The sequence below is a fragment of the Chiloscyllium punctatum genome, chromosome 1 (genome assembly GCF_047496795.1).
Source record: "Chiloscyllium punctatum isolate Juve2018m chromosome 1, sChiPun1.3, whole genome shotgun sequence".
Taxonomy (NCBI): domain Eukaryota; kingdom Metazoa; phylum Chordata; class Chondrichthyes; order Orectolobiformes; family Hemiscylliidae; genus Chiloscyllium; species Chiloscyllium punctatum.
In genome coordinates, this window is record NC_092739.1 from 11,184,781 (window position 1) to 11,210,185 (window position 25,405).

The window sequence follows — 25,405 nt, forward strand, 5'->3', positions numbered from 1 at the left end:
TCACAAATGGAACGGTTCCTGCCTGTTTACCCTATCCAGATTCCGCCCACCCCAATCAGATTTCTTTGAGGACCGACATGATCCAAAAAAAAACTCCCAAGAGAACTGTGGATGCTCTAAATCAGAAACAAAAACAGAAGTTGCTAGAAAAGTGCAGCAGGTCTGGCAGCATCTGTGCAGAGAAATCAAAGTGAACATTTCCGGTCCTGTGACACTTCCTCAGATCTACTTATTGCTTGCAGGAAACGTTACAATTGGACTAAGGGTCTAGATTAGAGTGGTGCTGGAAAAGCACAGCAGTTCAGGCAGCATCCGAGGAGCAGTAAAATCGACGTTTCGGGCAAAAGCCCATGGACTAAGTCAAATGAAGATATTTATCAGGTTGCCCAAAAAAAGGTAATAAGCCTGAAAATTGAGTTTTTTTGAAGAAATCGGTAAAGGAGGACAAAGAAACTTGTAAGTGAGAATAGAATATGGAAGAAAATAACAAGAAATGTAGAAATAGGCTGTAAAAGCATTTATGGGCTAAATACCGTCAGAGACGAGAATTTGTAAAGGAGAGTGAGGAAATAGCAGAGAAGCTAAAACAGATTGGCAATAGCAGGCTGGGAAATGGGAAAGCAACTTAATTAGGCAAGGTGAAGGCATCATAAAATCCTGTTGCCTTTCTACCTCCACCCAAATTACATTTGGGGGAAGAAGGCCCAAGCTCCAATCTCCCACTTCAGTGCTAACTGCGGCACCTCCAGTGGTCAATTAATGACCAGTTAAGGACGTATTCCCATCTGGGCTGCAATTATCTCAGTTTCACACAGAATGAAAAAGACTTGGCCCAGCGGACTAGTAAATCAGATTGGACAGGCTATCAATGAGAGGAAGATGTGCATGATCAGCGAATGGACACAGGGCAGTAGATTGCCTGCTGAGGGTCTAACCCCTCCCCTTCCTTCTGAGTGCTTGGTCCTTGCAATAGTAACTGTCCATCAAGCTACAACAACAGCCTTCCTTTGGCATTGGTAAGTGCAAAAGCTGCTGTCAGGTCTCACCGACCAATGCTTCATTTCAGTGAAAAGCCCACTGTTGTCCTCAAAGTTGCCGGATTGGAGGAGACTACTTGGTCCTTGGTCTGACAAATCAACTCTGGTCTTCTGCCATCCTTTTAGCAATTGAGCAGGATACCCAATGAAAACAGAAGATTCCACCAATAGTATCTGTTTTCACAGCAGAAGATGCAAAATACCTCCCACGGAGAGCCGGTTCAGAACTGAGGGAAATTTGTAGTGAAATTAGTGGGACTAAAAGTTAACGAAACCAAAAGAGAAAATGCTGGAAAATCTCAGCAGGTCTGGCAGCATCTGTAAGGAGAGAAAAGACCTGACGTTTCAAGTCTAACTGACCCTTTGTCAAAGCTGAGACAAAATGGAAAACAGGGGAGAAGGGTAGCAAAGGGGGAAGAGGAGAGGAAAAAGGTGATAAGAGAGTGGGGAGCGAGAGAAAGAGAGACAATCAAGAAATATGAGGTACAGAACAGTGAAAAAAAATTTAAAAAGGTAAATAAAATAAATGAAATAAAATTACGGAGCAGAATGAAAACAGAGGGGTCAAGATGGGATAATCATCTGAACTTGTTGAATTCAATGTTGAGACCGGCAGGCTGTAATGTGCCTAGTTAGAAGATGAGATGCTGTTCCTCCAGTTTGCGTTGAGCTTCACTGGAACATTGCAGCAGGCCAAGGACAGACATGTGGGCATGGGAGCAGGATTGGGTGTTGAAGTGGCAAGCCACGGGAAGGTCCGGGACCTGATTGCGTACAGACCAAAGGTGCTCAGCAAAGCGATCACCCAGTCAGTGTTTTGTCTCTCCAATATAGAGGAAACCACATTGGGAGCAACAAATGCAATAGACCAAATTGAAAGAGGTACAAGTGAAATGCTGCTTAATCTGAAACGAGTGTTTGGGGCCTTGGAATGTGAGCATGGAAGAGGTAAAGGGGCAGGTGTTGCACCTTCTGCGATTGCATGGGAGGGTGCCATGTGTGATGGGAGAGGTGTTAGGTGTAATGGGAAGGTGCCGTGTGTGATGGGAGAGGTGTTAGGTGTAATGGGAAGGTGCCGTGTGTGATGGGAGAGGTGTTAGGTGTAATGGGAAGGTGCCGTGTGTGATGGGAGAGGTGTTAGGTGTAATGGGAAGGTGCCGTGTGTGATGGGAGAGGTGTTAGGTGTAATGGGAAGGTGCCGTGTGTGATGGGAGAGGTGTTAGGTGTGATGGAGGAGGGGACTAGGTTGTCCTGGAGGGAACGATCTCTGCGGAATGCAGACAGGCGGAGGGAAGGGAAGATGTGTTTAGTGGTGGTGTCGTGTTGGTGAGTTGGCGTAAATGGTGGAGGATTATTCTTTGCATGTGAATGCTGGTGGGGTGAAAGGTGAGAACAAGAGGGACTCTATCCTTGTTCTGGGAGGGGAGGGAGGGGGTGAGGGTCGCGGCATGGGAGATGGACCGTACGCTGTCGAGAACCCTGTCAACAACTGTAGGTGGGAAGCCATGGTTGGAGAAAAAGGAGCACATATTAAGGGCACCACTTTGGAAAGTGGCCTCATCAGAACAAATACAGCGGAGGCGAAGGAGCTGAGAGAAACGGATAGAGTCCTTACAGGATGTAGGGTGAGAAGAGCTGTGGGAGTCAGTGAGCTTGTAATGGATATTAGTGGGCAGACTATTGCTGGAAATGGAGACAGAAAGGTCAGGAAAGGAAGGCAAATGTCAGAGATGGACCAGGTGAAGGTGATGGAGGGATGGAAACTCGAAGTGAAGTTTATGAATTTTTGCAGGTCAGGACGAGAGCATGAAGCCGCACCGAAATAGTCATCGATGTACTGATAAAGCAGTTGTGGGAGGGGACCTGAGTAGGCCTAGAACAAGAAATGTTCCACATACCCCATGAAAAGGCAGGCGTAGCTAGGACCCATGTGGGTACCCATTGCTACACCTTTGATTTGGAGAAAATGGGATGAGTTGAAGGAGAAGTTGTTGAGAGAGAGAACAAGTTCAGCCAGGCTTTGACAAAGGGTCATGTAGACTCGAAATGTCAGCTCTGTTCTCTCCTTACAGATGCTGCCAGACCTGCTGAGATTTTCCAGCATTTTCTCTTTTGGTTTCAGATTCAAGCATCCGCAGTAATTTGCTTTTATTTAAAAGTTAATGAATCCTGGACCTGATGAGCAAAATCCCGGAGTGTATAAACAGATCGGCATAGAGGTAGTAGTTGCTTTGGCAACCACCTTACAAAAATCTATGGATTTTGGCATGGTTCCTGCAGATTGAGGTAACCCTATTTAAGTGGAACTACAGACTTACTAGTTGGATATCAGTTGTCAGAAGAATGCTGGAAGCTACTATAATGGTTGTGATAATTGGTTGCTGAGTAAAATAATGGGGAAGATGGGCAGGGTCAGCATGCATTTATGAAAGAAAAGACCTTTTCTGAGGGTGTAACTAGCAGAATAGGGAGGGGGTAACAATTAGATGTAATGAATCTGGAATTGCATGAGGCTTTTATTAAGATCCCTCAAAAAAGTTTAGTAAGCAAAGTTAGGGCACTTGGGATTGGGGATAGTAAACTGGCAATGTTTAAAAAAATAAATGTTTCCTTCTTAGATCGGTAGGCTGTGCCTTATGGATCAGTGCTTGGGCGCCAGCTCTTCACAATCTGTATCAATGATTGACAATGAGGTCCAAACTTAATATTTCCAAGTTTGCTGATGACACAAAACTAGGTGAGAGTATGGGTTGTGAGAGAATGCCAAGAGGCTGTGAGGGGACTTTAGACAGGCAAAGTGAATGAGCAAGAATATAAGTTGGAAAATGTTAAGTTATCTACTTTGGTAGGAGAAACAAAATTTTTGAGTATTTTTGAAATGGCGTAAGATTGGGAAGTTTCCTGGCAGTCACTGAAACCTAATATGATGGTGCAGCAAGCAATTAGGAAGCAATTTTTTTTATCTTTATTGCAAGAGAATTTGAGTACAGGAGTAAAGAAGACTTTCTATAGTTACAGGAGAATCCATAGAATAGAATCATTGAATTCCTACAGTGTGGAAACAGGCCATTCGGCCCTACAAGTCCACACTGACTCTCCAAAGAGTAACCCATCCAGACCCATTCCCCTATCCTATTGCTCTACATTTACCCCTAACTAATGCACCTAACCTACACATGCCTGAACACTATGGGCAATTTAACCTGGCCAATTCACCTAACCTGCAGATCTTTGGATTAGAGCATAGAACAGTACAGCACAGCACAGAACAGGCCCTTCAGCCCACGATGTTGTGCCGACCATTGATCCTCATGTATGCACCCTCAAATTTCTGTGACCATATGCATGTCCAGCAGTCTCTTAAATGTCCCCAATGACCTTGCTTCCACAACTGCTGCTGGCAACGTATTCAATGCTCTCACAACTCTCTGTGTAATGAACCCACCTCTGACATTCCCTCTATGCTTTCCTCCAACCAGCTTAAAACTATGACCCTTCGTGTTAGCCATTTCTGCCCTGGAAAATAGTCTCTGGCTATCGACTCTATCTATGCCTCTCATTATCTTGTATACCTCAATTAGGTCTGCTTTCCTCCTCCTTTTCTCCAATGAAAAAAGTCCGAGCTCAGTCAACCTCTCTTCATAAGATAAGCCCTCCAGCCCAGGCAGCATCCTGGTAAATCTCCTCTGAACCCTCTCCAAAGCATCCACATCTTTCCTATAATAGGGCAACCAGAACTGGACGCGGTATTCCAAGTCTGGTCTAACCAAAGTCTTATAGAGCTGCAACAAGATCTCACAACTCTTAAACTCAATCCCCCTGTTAATGAAAGCCAAAACACCATATGCTTTCTTAACAACCCTGTCCACTTGGGTGGCCATTTTAAGGGATCTATGTACCTGCACACCAAGATCCCTCTGTTCCTCCACACTGCCAAGAATCCTATCCTTAACCCTGTACTCAGCTTTCAAATTCGACCTTCCAAAATGCATCACCTTGCATTTATCCAGGTTGAACTCCATCTGCCACCTCTCAGCCCATTTCTGATTCCTGTCAATGTCCCGCTGCGGCATACAACTGCCCTCTATACTGTCAATGACACCTCCAACCTTTGTGTCTGCAAACTTGCTGACCCATCCTTCAATCCCCTCATCCAAGTCATTAATAAAAATTACAAACAGTCGAGGCCCAAGGACAGAGCCCTGTGGAACACCACTCACCACTGACTTCCAGGCAGAATATTTTCCTTCTACTACCACTCACTGTCTTCTGTTGGCCAGCCAATTCTGTATTCAGACAGTTAAGCTCCCCTGTATCCCATTCCTCCTGACCTTTGGCTACCATGCGGCTGAATGCGCCTACCATGGGGAACCTTATCAAATGCCTTGCTGAAGTCCATATACACCACATCCACAGCTCGACCCTCATCAACTTTTCTAGTCACATCCTCAAAGAACTCGATAAGGTTTGTGAGGCATGACCTGCCCCTCACAAAGCCGTGTTGACTGCATTTAATCAAGCCATGCTCTTCCAGATGGTCATAAATCCTATCCCTTAGAATCCTTTCTAACACCTTGCAGACGACAGACGTGAGACTTACTGGTCTGTAATTGTCGGGGAGTTCCCTATTTTCGTTCTTGAAGAGAGGAATTACATTTGCCTCTCTCCAGTCCTCAGGTACGACTCCAGTGGAGAGCGAGGATGCAAAGATCTTCGCAAGTGGCGAAGCAATTGCATTTCTCATTTCCCAAAGCAGCCAAGGACAAATTTTCAGCACATCAGCTTCCTCTACCTCTATCCATTCCAGCATGCACACCTGCTCTTCAAAGGTTTCATTCACTACAAGGTCCTTTTCTTCAGTAAAGACAGAAGCAAAAAACTCATTTAGGGCTTCTCCTATCTCCTCAGACTCCACACACAAGTTCCCTATGCTATCCCTGATCGGCCTTACTCTTTCTTTGACCATTCTCTTTATTCCTCACATAAGTGTAAAATGCCTTTGTGTTCTCCCTAATCTGTCCTGCCAAGCCTTTCTCGTGCCCCCTCCTAGCTCTCCTCAGACCATTTTTGAGTTCCTTCCTTGCCTGCCTGTAATCCTCTAGAGCTGAGCTTGACCCTAGCTTCCTCCACCTTATGTAAGCTACCTTCTTCCTTTTGACAAGAAGCTCCACCGCTCTCATCATCCAAGGTTCCTTTATCTTACCACTTCTTGCCTGGCTCAGAGGGACATATTTATTCATCACTCGCAACAATTGTTCCTTAAACAGTCTCCACATGTCTATAGTGGGAGGAAACTGGAGCACCTGGAGGAAAACTACACAAACACTAGGAGAATGTGCAAACTCCACACAGATAGTTACCCAAGGCTGGAATTAAACTCTGGTCCCTAGTGCTATGAGGCAGCACTGCTAACCACTGAACCACCGTGAGTCCCTGGGTGGGCTATAGAGGCATGAAAGGAGGGAGACAGTGGAGAGGCAGGAGGAGGGACATGGACAGGGAGGTGGAGAGAAGGTGAGGGTCAGGGAAGGAGCAGAGAAGGGGATACGACAGGGGAGATACTGTGGGGAGGGTAAGAGGCAGTGGAGAGAGCAGCAATGAGGGGATTGAGCATGCAGAAATTATGCTGATAACTGTGCCCACTGAGAGGGCAAGCAGTCAGTTGTGAGGGGCAAGAGGATCTGCCCAGGGTAGTTATATAGAATCTTTGTATTGGGTAACTTGATAGTTTTCTCTCCTTGTCTAAGAAAGGATGTACTTGCAATCAAAGTAGTGCAACAGAATATTTGTGATGGTGGATGAGAAGCGATTGAGAAAAGTGAGCATGCATTCTCTAGAGTTTAAATGACAAGTTATCTACAGGGTAGCTGCAGGAAGGATGTTTCCTTGGCTGGAGTCTAAAATGAGGGGAAACTATCTCAGAATAATAGGATGGCCATTTAGAACAGAAAGTGGTAAACCTTTGGCATCCCATCCCATGGATGTCTGTGGAGGTTTGCTTGTAATCTAGACCCCTGAGAGGGGCCTCTCGGTTCCACGATTGGTCAAATAAACACTAGCAGCTCTATCTCTTTTCACAAGTTTTAACAATTTATTACGGTGCTGGGCATAGGTTATCCAGCAACGCAGGGGTTAAGCATCTCTGTGTACTCTGGAAAAGCTGTGCATAATCTTAAAACACAGCCAACTTTTATAGGTCTTTTAACAAACAGAGCAACCTTAATTGCAAAATTAATCCAATAAAATGAAATGATATGACAAATAGGCATAAAATTAAGCCAATGATATTTCCTGGGAACTGACTTGTTTTTGCGCTTCTTTATCTCTGGGGACACCTGGTTTCCAAGGTCAATATAGGATACTTTAATGTCATATCTTACTTAGTTAATTCATACTGTGAACAGGGCGTTGTTTGCTAATCTCTTTCAATTAGTTCAGGAATGCAGTTTTCAGCAGAGTTAGATGCCATTGCTCCTAGAAGCTATTTTGTTATGTTATTTTATATTACTTGCATTACAAAGCCATTTTTTAGTTAGTATAGGCATGCATTAAATAGTTGCTCCTGACAACAGCCTAAATCCAAATTTTAGATCCTCACAGTCATTGAGTATATTCAAGACAAAATTTATACTATTCCTTTTGATGATAAATGATACAACAATAATTACTCAAATCTTACTTTGGAATAAAATGTCTCAAATGTGGAAAACTGATATAACGATGACTAAACGACAGTAGAATCTATTGTAAACAGAATGTACAAGTAGAAAAGTCAGTTTAAATCGCATTCTGTAGCCAGCAAGCAAGCTGATAATTAATCACTGTCCAAAGCATGAACTGAATTAATCTAGGATAAAAAAAAAGAACAGGCTGAACGTTGTGGTTGTTGTGATGGTGAAACTGTCAGCAATAGATTTCTAGATATTAAGGGAAGATGGTGGTAATATAGGAAATTGGTCTTGTGGTAGAAGATCAGCTATCATCTGATTAAATAGTCAAGCAGAGTCAAGAATCAAATGGCCTACTCTTCCTAATACCAATGCTGCAATACTTGTACTATCATTGCTAACTCTTACACTGTTACCAATTTGCCTGTCTCTTCTCAAAGTTAAACATCATGAGGTATTTAGTTCCTAACTTTGGTCACTTTACCATTATGGAGATATTGATTAAGTGAAACCTGTTTATTCCTGTCAGCTATTAATTCCTTTAATTTGTTCCAAACAGATAGAGTGTCTTCAGCTTTGACATTACTAACTAGTTCCTGATGTCACCCTACCACTTTTGGTACTCTCACTGTTCCTTCTTGACTCATTCTGCTTATTTTTTACCCAAAATGCTGTTCTGCTCCAGAGCCATGCTATTTCCCTGTTTTCCTTTTAATTTATCCTTTCCAGACTCCTCCCATCATTCTTGATCAGTAAGCAGTAATTACATAAATATAAATCTCAAGAAACAATAAACAATCAACCTTTCAAGAATAGCAAACATTAAAAAAAACACACAGCCCCTTGCACTGTTGCAGTAAACCTCAAGCACAAGTGAAATGAAGTGGACTTTGCAAGACATAATATCCTGCTGTCTCTTGGCTATGCCCTTCCCCATGACCTGTCAGGTTTAACTGTTCACTATTAAATTTAAAAGCAGGAATGTACTTCTGAGACTCTGTAAGAATGGTTCCAGAAATGAAAAGTTCAACATATGAGGAATGTTCAAGGACTCTGGGACTATACTCGATGGAGTTTAGAAGGATGAGGAGGGGATGTAATTGAAACATAAAGAATACTGAATGGCCTGGACAGAGTAGATGTTGGGAAGATGTTTCCATTGGTGGAAGAGACTAGGACCTGAGGTCACAGCTTTCGAGTAAAGGGAAGACCTTTCAGAGCGGAGGTAAGGAGAAGCTTCTTCATCCAGAGACTGGTGAACCTGTAGAATTCACTGCCACAGAAGGCTGTGGAGGCCAGGTCATTGAGTATATTTAAGACAGAGATAAATAGGTTCTTGAGTATCAAGGGGATCAAGTGTTACGGGGAGAAGGTGGGAGAATGGGGTTGAGAAACTTATCAGCCATGATTAAATGGCAGAGCAGACTAGATGGACTGAATGGTCTAATTCCTGCTCCTGTGTCTTATGCTCTTATCTGTAGAAATCTTGGGAGTGGGCTGCTCCTGTCTACTCAAAGACTGACTTTTAAAAGTTGCATATATTGGATGCACAGCTAGCGCATGGGCTTTCGCTGTATGTGCACAACGAACCTACAAAGGGAGAAAAACTATGGGCGTGATCTCAATTATAGCTGTATTAGATGTATTGATCTCAAATGTTTCTACAAAAATTTAGTTAAGAATACTTAAAGCAATTTGTCTATATTGAGAACAAATTAAAATAGTCTGTATACAGTATAGGTCAAATTTTGAAGATGGTTCTTTAATCTGAAATTAGGGGGTCGACTTATACACGAGGTATTGTTTTCGAGGGGATGAATATTTATGTACAAAATAGATAAAATGGGAAATTTACCTTCCCGGCAGCCCCCTAGTCCCAGGTGTGGAACGTTCCCTGTATACGTTCGGGCTGTAGTAAACTGCAGGTAACTCCGTAGTTATGGCAGTTGCCCTGTACTGTTGTACTGTGCGGCACGGTGGCACAGTGGTTAGCACTGCTGCCTCACAGCGCCAGAGACCTGGGTTCAATTCCCGCCTCAGGTGACTGACTGTGTGGAGTTTGCACATTCTCCCCGTGTCTGCGTGGGTTTCCTCCGGGTGCTCCGGTTTCCTCCCACAGTCCAAAGATGTGCCGGTCAGGTGAATTGGCCATCCTAAATTGCCCGTAGTGTAGGTAAGGGGTAGATGTAGGGGTATGGGTGGGTTGCGCTTCGGCGGGGCGGTGTGGACTTGTTGGGCCGAAGGGCCTGTTTCCACACTGTAAGTAATCTAATCTAATCTAATCTAATCTAATCTAAATATGAAAACCTGGAGCTGAGCATGACAACTGACGGACTGGAAGACCAGGAACAGAGCGGTATGGCCAGCAGACTAGAAACCAGGAGCAGAGCATAGCGACTCATCAATGTTGATCTGTAATGGTGAAGAACTAGGGTCGACTTATACACATGATATATGGAAAATACAAGATTGTTTGGCCAAAATAAGGGGTTGACTTATACATGAGGTTGAACTATACATGAGTATACTTGGTAATCAAGACTTGCATTCAACCAATAGCAAAGATTCTCACCAAAGTCCTTCAGTTCCTGTTCATGGAGCAGCAAATCACCCATCTGATTGCAAGTATAGGGCAATGTAATATCTAGCATCTGTAGTGCCATCAAACAGGAAAAACCCTAAATCATGTTACAGAATTCTCACACAGACCAGCCAGGAAATAGTAAAAAAAGTTAATTATCATTCAGTCATTTTACAGGGAGCAACTAAAAGATTGAGCGGCACATGATGTTAAAGGTAGCAGCTGAAATCTTTAAAATTAATTTTAATCTGTGGAATTTCATTTCTCATGATAGCGAAACTTAACATTCCACAACTAAAGAATTTGTTTTTCAAACCTGGAAAGTGATTCAATAGTAATTGATTAAAGCTCTCAGCAATTCAAACGATTCCAAGATTTCTGAGGACTTTAACACTGAACTCAGCAGAGAAGCTGTGAATCACTAACATCAACTCCGGGATTTCTATGCATGTGTAGGCGCTGACTGTTTCAGTCAGTTTCAAAGTGTAATAAAGGCAGATGCTGACAGTTTCACCATCCCAACAACCACAGAGTTCAGGCCACTTTTTTTTATCTGGATTAACTCAATAAATGCTCTGGATAGTAGTTAATCAGTTTGTATGCTGGTTACAGTATGCTATTTAAACTGACCTTTCTACTTATGCATTCTGTTTTCAGTAATTTCTACAGGTCTAGAGTCATATTTAAATCAGTTTCCCATATTTGAGATGTTTTACTCGAAAGTAAGATTCTAGTAATTATTGCTGCATCATTTATAGTAAAGAGGAATAGTATAAATTAGTAGATTTGCAGTTCTAGTATGGTGGATAAAATTTTTTAACTTCAAGAAGTAGAAAAACAAATCTCCATTGCATTTATTTTGTTTTCCCACAGAATGTTACATTAGGCAAAAGATTGCGAGTGGATGTCCTTTGAAAGTGCTCCTTATGGAATATCCTGCATTGTCAGCTTCTGTTTGGTGACTTTTAGAAGAGTGAACCATGCATGACATAGAAATATTACTTGCTGTGCATTAGTGATTTCCCAAGTGCTTGTATTGGGTAGTAATGTGCTGAGAAAGTGCTCTATATCAGTCCACACTCAGTACATGTCCACTGGTAAAAATGCTCTTGCTAGAAATTACATTAGTAATGAAAAATCCATTTAAAGTACATATCTTCCACCTACTTTACAGTGTATTGGAGTTCTGAAACATTTGATTAATCTTTCATAAACATTTGAAGTGTGACAGCTCTGTGGCCTTGTAAATGCATATATAGTGCACTATCCTACTTGGCCATGTGTCATCATGAAAGCCCACTGAGACTCTGTCAGAGAAAGTGCCATAGTAGCAGAGTTATGACATGTTAAAATATACTCATTATTGTTGAAATAGAACACTATAGTGTCTAACATGTATATTATCTTAAATTTCACTTAAGCATACGCTTTACAATTTTCATTGATTGAAGCATGGTACTAGCATGATTTTGTGATTACTGTGTTACACTTTGATATGATTTGTTTACCTGCACAATTGCAATCTCACTTATGTTACTTGATGCCCATGGTCTTGAATCTTCATGTGCCATTTATTCAGTGGATTCATGATGAGGGATAAAAGTTAAATCCAGGGATAATCTACAAGCAAGAAATATGCACATGCTGTATTTGAAAGTAGTTGACTTTAAAAGTTGAAAATTAAAGCTAAATCAAATTCTGTTTTACCCTTTAAATATTTTTGTAAGTTGTCGCAGTAAATCAATGGGATTGCATACACTCTCACCGTTACGAAAACAATTGCCTTGTGTCAAAGACCATTGTGTTACTTGCATTTTTCTCTGAATAAGTCATAGTCTTAGAAAGGTCACCTATAAAGTCCTGAAGATGTTTGTAGTAGCTGTGAAATTGTTAACTAAAACTTTGCAATAAATTTTCAACTGGCCACTAGGCAGAGGAAGTCCAATTGAAACTGTCTGAGGCTAGCATCATTTCTATAGTATAAGCATTCCATCATTAGCTTCCTGACCTTTTTTAGAACAGCTCATCAATTGGCAGGGCAGGATATCTAATGGCTTCAGCACAAATCCTAGCTGGATCAAAGAAGTTTAAGAGAAAGCAAATATTCCCACGTGTGAGGCTGGAGATTCAGGTGTGTGAGGAGAGAGGGCAGTTTTTCCATGACTTGGAAAGGCTTTAATGCTGCTCTGGACTGAAAAGAATTGTTGACAAACCTTTTTTAAAAAAATATCTTTTGAATAATCTTCAACTGCTGACTGAAGGACTAGTATTTGTACAGCATCTCTGTCTGTCTTGGCAGATAGTGCGATTGCTCCCAGGATGAATGCCTAGTTTAGACTGTTCAATGCCAAATAGCGATGGATTGAGCTTGTACAAGATACGCTGACAAATTTGTAATTTATTATTGCATCAAGATCCTGTTGTCATCATACAGCCTTATTTAATAAGGGATAGTGAGGCTCCTGAAGCATGGTACTTGCATGGTTTTGTGATTATTGTGTTATGCTTTGATGTGATTTGCTTACCTGGACAATTGCAATCTCACTGATGCCTAATGCCTTGAATCTTCACCTGCCATTCATTCAATGGATTCAAAATGAGGGATAAAAGTTAAATTTGTCTTTTTCTGGCCATTAGTTTCAAGGCTGCTGTCAAATGGCAGAGGTGGACCTAGTGAGAAAGTGTAGTAGGAGCTGTGCTACTGTTTTGGTTTGTATTGCTCTCTAAAGTAGGCCAATGAAAATTGCTTCCCTCATTTTCATGTACAGTCAATTTCTCTTTGGCTGGAACAAACGCAATGGCCTTTAATATTTTCTCTTGAGTTAATAGCCAAAAATTCAAACTATTTCAGAAACAATTGTAAAAAAGTTGTAATTTGAACTAATATTTTGTATCTGTTTTCTATTGACAGGAATCCCATTGCTGAAGATAGTGTTTTCAGGGTATGAACATTTATCCCTCATCTCTGTTCCATTACTCATCTATCATCCCACTCAGATCCTGCTAGGTGGCCTATTAGTTGGAACAATGAAAAGCTGGATGATCACTCGTCAAAAAGTAAGGGCTGCCAAGCAATATAATTAACCTGAAAAAAATTAGAGCGAGGTTATTAGAAGTGTATATTTTGGGGGAAGAAAACTGCTATATATTTACCATCTTTCATTTTGTTTTACTTTATCGTGATTTAGATGGCCTGAATACTCTTCCACTTTGTTTTTTATAGCATACTCCAACTCTGATTTCTGTCTTAGTGAAATTTTGAAACTTTTCTGTTGCTTTCAAAGTTTTCACAGATTTCACACACCATTGTCCTCAGTTGTGTTTGATTTGGGAACTCTGCAAGGTGTCTTAATTTTAGTGCAAATGGCAGAACAGCAGCATGTAACGTGGCATATTTATAGCTTAGAAGCAGCAGGAGGAAGACTTGTCGAGGCCGATAGACCATAACCAAAAAGATTTTTAAACAAAGCCAAAGTAGTTGCAACTTTGTAGTCTAGTGATAGTATTAATCATTGATGAGCTATTACTGACAGTAGACTTGGACTAGGTGCCACTTCTGCTTTTGGCCACGTGATTAAAATTATAATTTAAAATGCCAGAGGCATGCACAAGAGACACATGTGATCATGAGGCAAGGGTACCTATCAACTGGGGTATCCCACCATCAACTCGGCAAGTAAGGAGCAATAAAAGGGCCTCTTGAATCATTAGATAGACTCTGCGTGCTGAGAAAGTGTTCTTTCACACCTCCTTCCTTTCAAAACTTCCTCCTATTTCTTGCTGCAACCCTTAATCATCATCCCACCCTCTTCCATAGTTTCCCTAACCCCATTATTCTTTTTGTCCTGTCCTGTACCCAATATATTGGAGGCTTTTATCTACAGACTAGATTATCTTCATGGGCACCTACCCTCATATTCTCCTCCAGGCCATCAGGGAACAGTGGAAGATGTTTTTATCCCTCTGATGGCAACATAAGATCATCCTGCCTGGCCTGGGTGGAGATTTCAGCAGAGGTAAGCAACAGTGAGGTCTATCAAAGACAAGAGTGTGGTGCTGGAAAAGCACAGCAGGGCAGGTAGCAGCCGAGGAGCAGGAGAATCAACATTTCAGGCATAAGCCCTTCATCGGGAACAAGACTTGTGGGCTGGGGGCTGAGAGATAAACGGGACGTTGGGGGGGGGGGGGGGGCGCGCGGTGTGGGGAAGGTAGCTGGGAATGAGATAGGTAGATGAAGGGTGGGGCAGGATGACCGGTTGGAGAGGAGGGTAGAACAGATAGGTGGGAAGGAAGATGGGCAGGTCAAGACGGCAGTACTGAGTTGGAGGCTTGGGACTGGGATAAGGTGGGGAGAGAATAGGGAAATCTACATTGATCCTGTGTGGTTGCGGGGTCCCAAGGTGGACGGTGAGGCGCTCTTCCTCCAGGCGTCGGGTGGTTAGGGTTTGGTGATGGAGGAGGCCCAGGACCTGCATATCCGTGGTGGAATGGGAGGGAGAGTCAAAGTGTTCGGCCACAGGATGGTGGGGTTAGTTGGTGTGGGTGTCATGGAGATGTTCTCTGAAATGATCCACATCTTGGCATCCTGTCTCCCCAATGTAGAGGAGACCACATTGGGTGCAATGGATACAGTAGGTGATGTGTGTGGAAGCGCAGGTAAATTTCTGTCGGATGTGAAAGGAACCTTTGGGGCCTTGGACAGAGGTGAAGGGGGAGGTATGGGCACAGGTTTTGCACTTCTTGCGTTGGCAGGGGAAGGTACCGGGAGTGGGGTGTGGGCTGGTGGGGAGCGTGGATCTGGCAAGGGAGTCATGGAGGGAATTGTCTCTCTGAAACACAGATAGGGGTGGGGAGGGAAATATATCCCTAGTGGTGGGGTCTGATTGCAGGTGGCGGAAGTGGCAGACGATGATGCAATGTTTCTGGAGGTTGGTGTGGTGGAAGGTGAGAACCAGGGGAATTCTGTCCCTGTTGTGATTGGAGGGGTGGTGTTCAAGGGCAGAGGTCAGGGAAGTGGAGGAGATGCACTGGAGGGCATCGTCAACCACGTGGGAGGAGAAATCACCAGTCTTTGAAGTAGGAGGCCATCTGGTGTGTTCTCTGGTGGAACTGGTCCTCCTGGGAGCAGATGCAGCGGAGACAGAGGAATTGGGAATAAGGGATGGCATTTTTATGGGAGGCAAAGAACCTAGGATGAACATTTATTCCTCAAAGAAAGTTAATGAATGACCTGTCTCAATCTGCCATGATAAGTGGCACCAAATGGTCTTGTAAGGTGATCAGTTAATGTACCTTTGTGAGTGAACAACTAGACTAAGTAAATGGCTTCCTCTTTGGAGATGCTGAGAACTGAATAGACAGTCAAATTCAACAAGCAATCAATATGCATACTGACATTCTACTGCTCTTGCCATGGGCTGAATGCAGCAGTGGCGAGACAAGAAGGGCAAAGTACCTGTATCTTCCGCAATGTGCCCCTCTCCTTCAGAGAGACCGGGAAGTGCCCTCACACAAAGGGAAGAGGAAAATATGCCTGCCATCCTTAGATCTTCCTCATCCCATCTGCCATTAACCTCGTTTCCACCAAGAAATGAGGCTGAGGAGGATGCCTTTACACCAGTGCAGCAGAGCCCCAATAGGGGTTACCTATCATGGTCTTCAAAGGAAACATGGCAGTGCAGTGAGCAGGCTGCCTCCCACTCAGCTGCTGATGCGAGGATTTCACCAAGGTGTAGAGAGCATCAGAGAAAACTTCAGACTTTATAAGAATATAAAAATATTAGGGCTTCAATTTGTCACATCTAAATATTGCACATTATATTAATCACATTTTACATATGTGCGTCCTCATTATTTCTTGGGGTTAGCTTTGTTATAGAGAGTTGAATGTGCTGGCAGGGATCATGTTTGACATGCATTGACGGCCACGGAGAATTAATGACATTTCCTTATTGGGGAGGAAGTAATGTGAATTTATGTTCCATTTTTAATGAGCGTTCATATTAATATCCAGCTTGTACTCATCAGTCTGTGGGATCTTACTGCATATGCAGACTCAATTGACCTTCCCTGATATGTATCATCAGGGAGAATATCCAAGATTACAGTCAATTTCAAGGGTCTAAATGACCCAATCCTAATTCATAGTTTTATATGTTCCTCAGATCGCAGAATTATGAAGTTAGTTGTGTTGAAAGAGGAAAATGCTGAAGTTATGAAATTAATGGCTATGTGATTGTGCTCACCCAAAAAGAGCTGTCCACCCTAATTCCACTTTCCAGCTCTTTGTCCAGTTTCTCTGGCTCCAATTAGATCCTACCGCCGAGAACATCTTCCCATCTGCACCCATCTCTGCCTTCTGAATGAACCGTTCCCTTCACCAATCCTTGGTTCACACCACGTTCCTCACTAGCCCCACCCACCACCAGGGACCATCCCCTGTAACCGAAAAACATGCATCACCTGCCATCTCCCTCACCTCCATCCAGGGCCCCAAACAGTTCTTCTAGGTGAGACAGAAGTCCACCTGCATCTCTTCCAACCTAGTCTACTGCATCCAGTGCTCCCAATGTGGTCTACTCTACATTAGTGAGACGAAATGTAAACTAGGTGATTGTTTTGCTGAGCATCTTCACCAGGCCTGAAATGGCCAGCCTGATCTCTGTCACTGCCCAGTTCAATTCCCCCTCCCACTCTCCCTCCAACATGTCCATCCTCAGCCTCCTCCTTTTGCTGCAGTAAATCAGACCATAGTTTGGAGGAACAACACTTTTATCATCCACCTGGGCAGCCTACAGCCCAAAGGACTTAACATTGAATTCTCCAATTTCAAATAACCTTCCCACTCATTCCTGGACTTCCTTTCCACCACCACCTTCCCCCCCAACCCCACCCTGTCCCCATTCCACCTACTGATTTTTCCTTCCAACTACCAACCTCCTATTGACCAACCCGGTCATACCCACTATCTCACCATTCTGCTACTCTCCCCACCACAATTTCTCTCCCCCTTTTATCTGTAGTTCCCAAAAACCCCACATCTGGTCCTGAAGAAGGGTTAGCAACCGAAATGTTGACTTCTCCATCTCCTGATGCTGCCTGCCTTGCTGTATTCTTCCAGCCTCCTGTTTGTCTACTTTGGATTCCAGCATCTGCAGTTTTTTTTGTCTCTAACCAGACTTCAATTAACTTCTGGGAGAAAATGATCTATTCTCCACATCCCTCTGATTCTTCTCTCCATTAAATCTTACCTCACCCTTCACAGCTCGAAAAAGAACAACCCATTGCCTTATAAATAAAATATTTCAGTCTTGTATATTTCCTCATCCCTCTCTTACTATGATCACAATCTTTCTGTACTCTGGTCTACCTGCTATTCTCTACAGTGTTTTATAGTTTCCCTGCTCTTATTCTATGCTTTGGCTAATAAAGTATATCCTGTATGCCCTATAAGCCATCTATTCTCCTTAAGGGAACTGTGGAAATGTATTCCACAATTTCTCTGTTGCTTTATGTTTCTCAGTATCCTACCACTTTGTGTAATTCCTTTACCTTTCCTGCCCTCCCCAGATCGATATTTCACACTTTTATGGATTTAAGTTTACTTGCCATTAATTTTTCTATTCACCTAAGTAGTTCACTGACATCTTCCTGACGTCCAGTTTACCCTCTTTATCAACCACATGTTGAATTTTTGTATCATCTGGAAGCTTCTTAATCATGCTCCGAACATTTGAGTCTAAATCATTGACATAGAAGACAGACAGCAAGGGACTTAATACTGGTCCACCTGGATCCCCACTGGAAATGGTCCTTCAGTCACAAAAGTACACATCATTTATCATTGGGCTAATTACCATTGGGCCAAGTTTGGAGCCAAATTTTCATGTTTCCTTCTTTTTGTATAAAATGATTTTTACAGTACTTTTCTAGTCAATTTGTATATGGCATCTTGTCAAAAGCCTTCTTAGAATCCATGTAACCTATATCGCACAACTTCTCATCTACCCTTCCTCTGACTTCCTCAAATAATTGAGTTGGTAACCAGATACAACAATCCCTTAACAGATCGCTGCTGAGTGTCTTTGATTAATTCATGCTTTTTTAAACAGTGATTGATACTACCTCAATCACTGGAAAAGCACAGTCAGTCAGGCAAGCAGCATCTGAGGAACAGGAGAGTCAACGTTTCGAGAATAAGCTCTTCATCAGGAATGAAGAACTTATACTCGAAACATCGACTCCTCTGCTGCTTGAATGCTGCCTGACCGGCTGTGCTTTTCCAGCACCACACTTTTTGACTCTGATCTCCAGCATCTGCAGTCCTCACTTTCTCCTAGATGTAGGCCATTATCTTTTTCCCTCATCACAAATGTAATTACCATGTCTTACTCCATTCCACCTCCCTGACGATTGTCTGAGACTGAATCAAACTGTTGGCCAACTTAGCATTGAATTTGACCTCAAAATAAGCATCTTACCTCACATCTGCACTATCACTGATAGCCACCTATTATCACCTCTGTAACATCATCTGACTTGCCTTAGTCCTTGCCTTTGTCTACCTACTGCTGCAACCTTGGGTGTACCTTAGTTGCCTTTAGACCTGGTTATTCCAATGCATGTCTGGCTGGCATGACATGTTCTACCATTCATTCAAAGCCCTGCTGTCTCTATCCTAACTCAAACCAAGACCTACCTGTTTATTCCATTCCCCATCCCCACCTCGTGCTCATTGATCTACATACACTCCTTGAGCAATACCTTGACATTTAAGTTCTCCATCTTTGTCACCAAATCCCTCCATAACCTATCCTCTGATAATCGCCAGCGCTACAGCCTGACTTTCCAATTTCATCAATTGTAGTTTTTTGAGCATTTTCATCACTCTACCATTGGCAGACATGTCTTCAGCTCCCTAGGCCCTAAACTCTGATATTCCTTTTCTGAATGTCTCTCCCTGTCATCCCTCCTTCAACTTCATATTCCTTGGTAGACTTAAATCTTGATTTAGCTCTTTTTCAAATATGGCTTTGAGCTAAGTAATATAAAAATGTATCAGTGATAACTTCAAGGTCTCTCCTTTTGTAGTGACAGCTGTGTCACAATAATGATTTTTGTGATACATTGAAGTCTGCTGACTTTTAAAAAATTTCTATGATCTTGGTGTTTTCATCTTTTATAAAAATTTGCACTCAATAAAATAATCAAATATATGGTTCTGGAAAATCTTGAGTTTTGTCAATAATCCTATTAAAGCAGCTTGGGACATTTTACTGTATTAAAGGGTGTCCTGTAGCATTGGACTCTCCCAGGTTAGTAATGGCAAGTATGATTTCCTGTGCTGCAGCTCAAACCTCATTACACTACACTAGCGCGACAGTTTTTAATTTATCTGAGTCTGGAATGTGATTCAGAAGATTTGGCCTGTGTGCACACAGAATCCTTTATAGGCAAAAGGGAGAAAATACTTCCATCTATATCATAAGCCTCTGACAACTTGAGCATCATATTGATACACATCTCTTTTTCTTAATTTAAGATTCATGTGTGCACATGCAAAATGACTCATTAACATTCTAAGTTTATCGAATGAAGAACTGCAAGTTATTGAAGTAGCAATAGTTTTGTTTAACTTGATTATTCAAGCTATGATTAAGTTAAATATTATCAATCTGGTTTTTCTTACCTCTTTACCCTTTTTAAAATGTCATCATTTGCTCATGTAAATACTTCTAATACTTCATTATCTGAGCATGAGTTGCTGGATAGCTCCTCCTTGCATCTAATCTGTATAGACCTGTTAGAATTTTATATGTTTCAATCAGATCTCCTCTCATCCTTCTAAATGTTAGAGAACACAGGCCCAGTCATCGAATCCCATCTCATATGATGATATTGCCATACCAGGTATCATCCTAGTGAATCTTAGCTGCATTCCATGTATGAATGCATTGAGTATAGGAGTTGGGAGGTCATGTTGCAGCTGTACAGGACATTGGTTAGGCCACTCTTGGAATACTGCATGCAGTTCTGGTCTTCCACCTACTGAAAAGATGTTGTGAAACTTGAAAGGGTTCAGAAAAGATTTACAAGGATGTTGCCAGGGTTGGAGAATTTGAGCTACAGGGAGAGCCTGAATAGGCTGGGGCTTTTTTCCCTGGAGCATCAAAGGCTCAGGGGTGACGTTACTGAGGTTTATAAAATCCTAAAGAGCATGCATAGGGTAAATGGACCAGGTATTTTCCCTGGGGTGGGGAGTCTAAAACTAGAGGGCATAAGGTGAGAGGGGAAAGATTTAAAAGGGACCTAAGGGGCAACATGCAAAGAGTGATGGGTGTTTGGAATGAGCTGCCAGAGGAAGTGGTGGAGGCTGGTACAATTACAATATTTAAGAGGCATCTGAATGGGTATACGAAAAGAAAGGGCTTTGGGGGATATGGGCCAAATGCTGGAAAATGGGACTAGATTAATTAAGGATAACTGGTCGGCATGGAGGAATTGGACCAAAGGAGCTGTTTCCATGTTGTACATCTCTATGACTCTTAAGACCTACCTCAAATCCCACTTCCCCAACCAACCTTTTGTCATCGGGCTGAAAGTCTCCTTACATGGCTCACTGTCTAACCTTTTGAAGTGTCTTGGGATGCTAAGCTAAAGGCAAGTTGCTGTTACTTAATGCACAGTGAAAGAAATTTCTGGCATTTTCAATACCAACTTCCAAAAGGGAAAATCACCACAGTGGCTGAGTGTACTGTAAATAATGTGAACAAACATTGTTTGTGAAATATATACTGGGCTGAGTTGTAATTTGGTTCCAAATTATTTTCTTTTTAATTTACAGGCTCTAAAACTCTCAAGACAGACAAAGATTCCTGTATAATGTAAATGAATTATATATTTTGTATGAATGTACATATACCATGCAATGAAACGTATATACAGAACCTCCAACAAACCATTCAAATGAAGATTTATGTTTAAGAATTTTGTGTTTGTATCTATTTTATTTTGTACAGGTTCATGATTAAGTGCCTTAAATGTACAACTGAAGCTATGAGGTTATTTTTGCCTTATGCAAGAACTATTCCTTGAATAATACCAGAAGACTGCAGAGTATTTGAGGTGTATGTCTGATTTTTCTTTTAGTAACAAAAATTACTTTGTAAATCAATTCATAGGGTACTTAAAAAATTGTGGTATCTAGACTTGTGAAATGATGTGCAACTATCAAAAAAACAAAGGAATTATTTTCATGTTTCCATCCTATTTTTCTTTAAAGCAAATATTGCTATTTTTCTCCCCTTAGGCTTTATGTTTAATGTTATAACATTAGCTGGCCTCATTTTGTGTTAAATTCACAAAGCTTTTCCCTTTTGTCCCACGAGGATTGCCCACAGTGTGGCTAAGTGCTGTTGTGGTGGGTAAGGGGCAGAAATTAACTCTGTTGGTGTCTGCTCCCATTAAAACCATATTGCTTGACACTAATCGAATTGAGGAATACTGGGTAAGTTTTAAGTAATTTGCTACTGGATTGAAGATAAGCAAAACAGTTTGATAGGAGGCTTCCAATTAAATTGTATCGGTATCCTTCAGCTAGTCAAAATATTATATTTAAAAAGGAAAGAGTAAATTCCAATAAATATTATTGTTGAACAGTTTTGGAATGTGGCAAACACTATATTTTTCATTCAGTGGTGTAACTCTCAGGAAAATAGTTGCTGGAAGCTGTTCTTTGAATGTATTCTATGGAGGCATTAACTGAATCACAAATTCAGCAAATCAAAATTGTGTTTTGATGAGTTACAGTAATTTGTAGCTACAACCTGCCCAATATCAATTCATTTGTTATCAGTCATCAGAAATTACCCAAAATTCTGTTCCACATTACCAAACTAAATTAGATGATACAGGTCCTCATTGGATACTAATATTACAAACATTTATTTTGACACTGTTGTGCCATCAGTAGTGCTGGTGAAGGCCAATAAAATGTTTATTTTTATATATGTATATGTGTACACACATGAATATATAGTGTCTCAGACTAAATTTAGGTGACCTTGACTGATACAATGTGTGATTAAAATAAACCTTTCAGTTAGATTACTACATTATATCTTTAATAGATTCAGTCATAATTCCTTTGAATAGTGTTGAGTACATTTATTAAATGCAGTATAAGGAGTTTGTTTTATCATTCAACTATAAATTCTGGAGCATGATCCTTGAAATAATGGGGCCATTAGTAAAATACATTTATTAATACAGAATTGTAGATAAAATGCTTACTTGCATCAGGCTTTGCTCATTTAAGTCACAAGTTACTATATGTACATTGAATGTACTTATCAGTTTTCATTTTAATTAATCATTTCCTAGATTTTGGTTTTTATTTGTTTCTGGACAAAATAACAACTGGTGAGCCTTTCAAAGTTTGTGCATGTTTTGTATGTTATCGGTTATGGGCCATTATAAGGAATGTGTTTTAATCTGAACAAATGTTTAAATGTAAAACAAATAACTGCCCATGCTGAAGATCTGAAAGAAAAGCAGAAGTTGCTGGAGAAACTTAGCAGATATGGCAGCATCTGTGGAGAGAAAGCAGAGTTAACATTATGAGTCCAGTGACCCTAATACTGCCAGACCTGCTGACATTTATTTTCTCGAGAAACTTTGGCTCTTGTTTCAAATGTATAAATGTAAATTATTGTTAGAAGCAATTTATTTGTTCATTTTACAAGCATGTGGCAGATTTATTTTTGCAAGAATCATCAATAAAGAACATAGAGCACACACAAGCAAGTTGATATTCTTTGTTTTTTTTATTGTTGATATTGACTAATTGATTAATTGGAGTTCCAAAGCCTGTTGAAAAATCAAACATTGGAACCAAATGGGTGTTCCCAAGCTACCAATTGCCAGGTGACAGACTAACCGAATTTTTCCCCAGGCCACTTCTGTATACACCTTCCCATTGATGATGGATGGCAGGCAATCTCTGAGTCAGAGTCAGCAGCTCTAGAGCTTGAGCAGCCCCAACTGGACAGGTAGGAGAGCCAGCAGAGTCTTTAAGGTCTAAAACCTCAGAATGGAGGTGTCCTCAGAGGAATGAAAAGGCAGTTTCGGAGTGGGAAGACCACAGGTACTCTGGATCAAAGGGCATCTCCCACCAGTTGAACGGATGAGGCTGTACGGGTTATCCTTTCCCTTGTGGTTTCATCTTTAAAGGGTGATGCCTCCAATTCCTGTAGCCCATTTCACTCCTGCAAGGAAGCTGCATCGATATAGTTGGGGTCTGAGACAGCCAAGGGAATCTAATTTTGAGATTATCTCTCTGTCTCCCAGAAGAGCAGCAGGAATGCCATTATTTGACCCCCTATTTTTCTGGCTCCACCATGACCACAGGGCAAGGAATATTCCTCATTATTTCACTTTTAATGTTTTAGGTAGAATTTGTGCTTTTTAAAATCTTACTCCGTAATCTTAAGCTGATAGTTAATTCATTAACCTCTATTTTCTATTTCATATCAAAATAGATGATATGAAATGAGCTAATGAATGAATGAAAATATATATATTAAGAATGGTGGATATACTTAGCAGGTTTGGCAGCATATGTGGAGAGAGAAACAGAGTTGACAGTTCTGGTCTGTGAATTCCATCAAGCTGAGAAAATGGAGAGATTAAATGACAAAAGATAATATGGTAAAGCACCAAAAGGAGCAATAATGGGATAAGTAATGAAACAAGGAATGTGTGTGAGAATGAAATGTGAGTCGCAGTACAACAGACATCCAAACTCAAAAAGATTAAGAAAGAATCTAGAAAACAATATCTAGAAAAAAACACAAAACAAAATGGGGAAGAGGTTATGATCTAAAGTTGTTGAACTTGAATATTGAGTTCTGGGACAGTGAAGTGACCACTTGCAAGCAGTTCTTTCTGCTTGGATTGAGCTATGTTGGAACATTTAACAGGTCAAGGAAAATGTCAGAGTAGGAGGAAAGTGGACAATTGAAACAGTAGGTTACAGGAAGCTCATGTTAGGAGACAGAGGAAAGGTGTTCAGCAAAACAGTTACCTATCCTCCACTTGATTTTCTCAGTGTTCACATCATGAACAGTCGACCGCATTAAAAGAAGTGCAGCCAAACTGTTGCTTCACTTGGAAGGACTGTTTGGGACCTTGATCAGTGAGAAGGGAGGTGATGCAGTACTGTGCTTGCATGTGAAAAGGTGCCACTGTAAAGGGAAGAGAATGTGGTGGGTTACTGAGGACTGGACCAGAGTTAACAGGAAGAATGGTCTTTTCAGAATACTGCAAGAAGAATGCAAGGGAAACCCTAAATTAGTTTAGAATGTACAAGGCAGATTAAAAAGGAAAGCTAAACGGGGATATGAATACTCTGGCAGGTAAAATAAATGTAAACCCTAAATTGTTTTACAGATTACATTAAGAGTAAAAGGATAATGAGGGAAACATTAGGGCCCATTAAGGACCACAGTGGTAATTAATGTGTGAAGCCAAAGGATGTTGATAGGGATTTAAATTAATACTTTGGATCAACATTCATTAGTCAGAAGGATGATATTAGTATAGACATCAGGGAGAAGGTTATGATATAATTAAATAAATTAGCACACACAGATTGGAGGTCCTATGTCGCCTGCCAGGTTTAGAAGTAGATAGATCTCCAAGACTAGGTGAAAGGTACTCCCAAGTTGTTGAGTAAGGCAAGGAAGATCTAGCAGGGGCACTTACAAAAATGTTCAATTCCTGTCTGGCTACAGAAAAACTCCCAGAGGACTGCAGAACATGCAACCTAGTGCAATTATTCAAGAAGGGAGGAAAGGATAAACCTGGAAACCACAGGTCGGTCACTCTCACCTCGGTGGTGGATAAACTATTGGAAACAATTCTGAGGATCAGAATTACCTGCATTTAAAGAGGTAGGGATTAATCAAGAACAGTCAGTGTGGTTTTGTTAATAATTCAACACAAAGACTTTGAAGATTGTGCCATAATTTTGTAATACCGTGAATCGTCCAGCTGATTTGCACATTAATAGCAACATTTACTACTATACTAATGCATTTATTTTCCCAGAAAGATCTGGC

General features: G+C 41.3%; 1 protein-coding gene across 4 annotated transcripts in view; it reads left to right on the forward strand.

Annotated features, from left to right (window-relative positions):
* The window catches only part of slc10a7 (solute carrier family 10 member 7), a 272,017-nt gene extending 248,937 nt beyond the window's left edge, over positions 1-23,080 (forward strand). For all 4 annotated transcript variants that reach the window (XM_072569113.1, XM_072569293.1, XM_072569375.1 and 1 more), the window contains 2 exons: positions 13,198-13,343; positions 21,130-23,080. In XM_072569113.1, coding sequence (XP_072425214.1) covers positions 13,198-13,343; positions 21,130-21,168 — 185 coding nt within the window. In that variant the 3' untranslated portion in view covers positions 21,169-23,080. The remainder of the gene's footprint in view (positions 1-13,197; positions 13,344-21,129) is intronic.
* Positions 23,081-25,405: the final 2,325 nt, after the last annotated feature.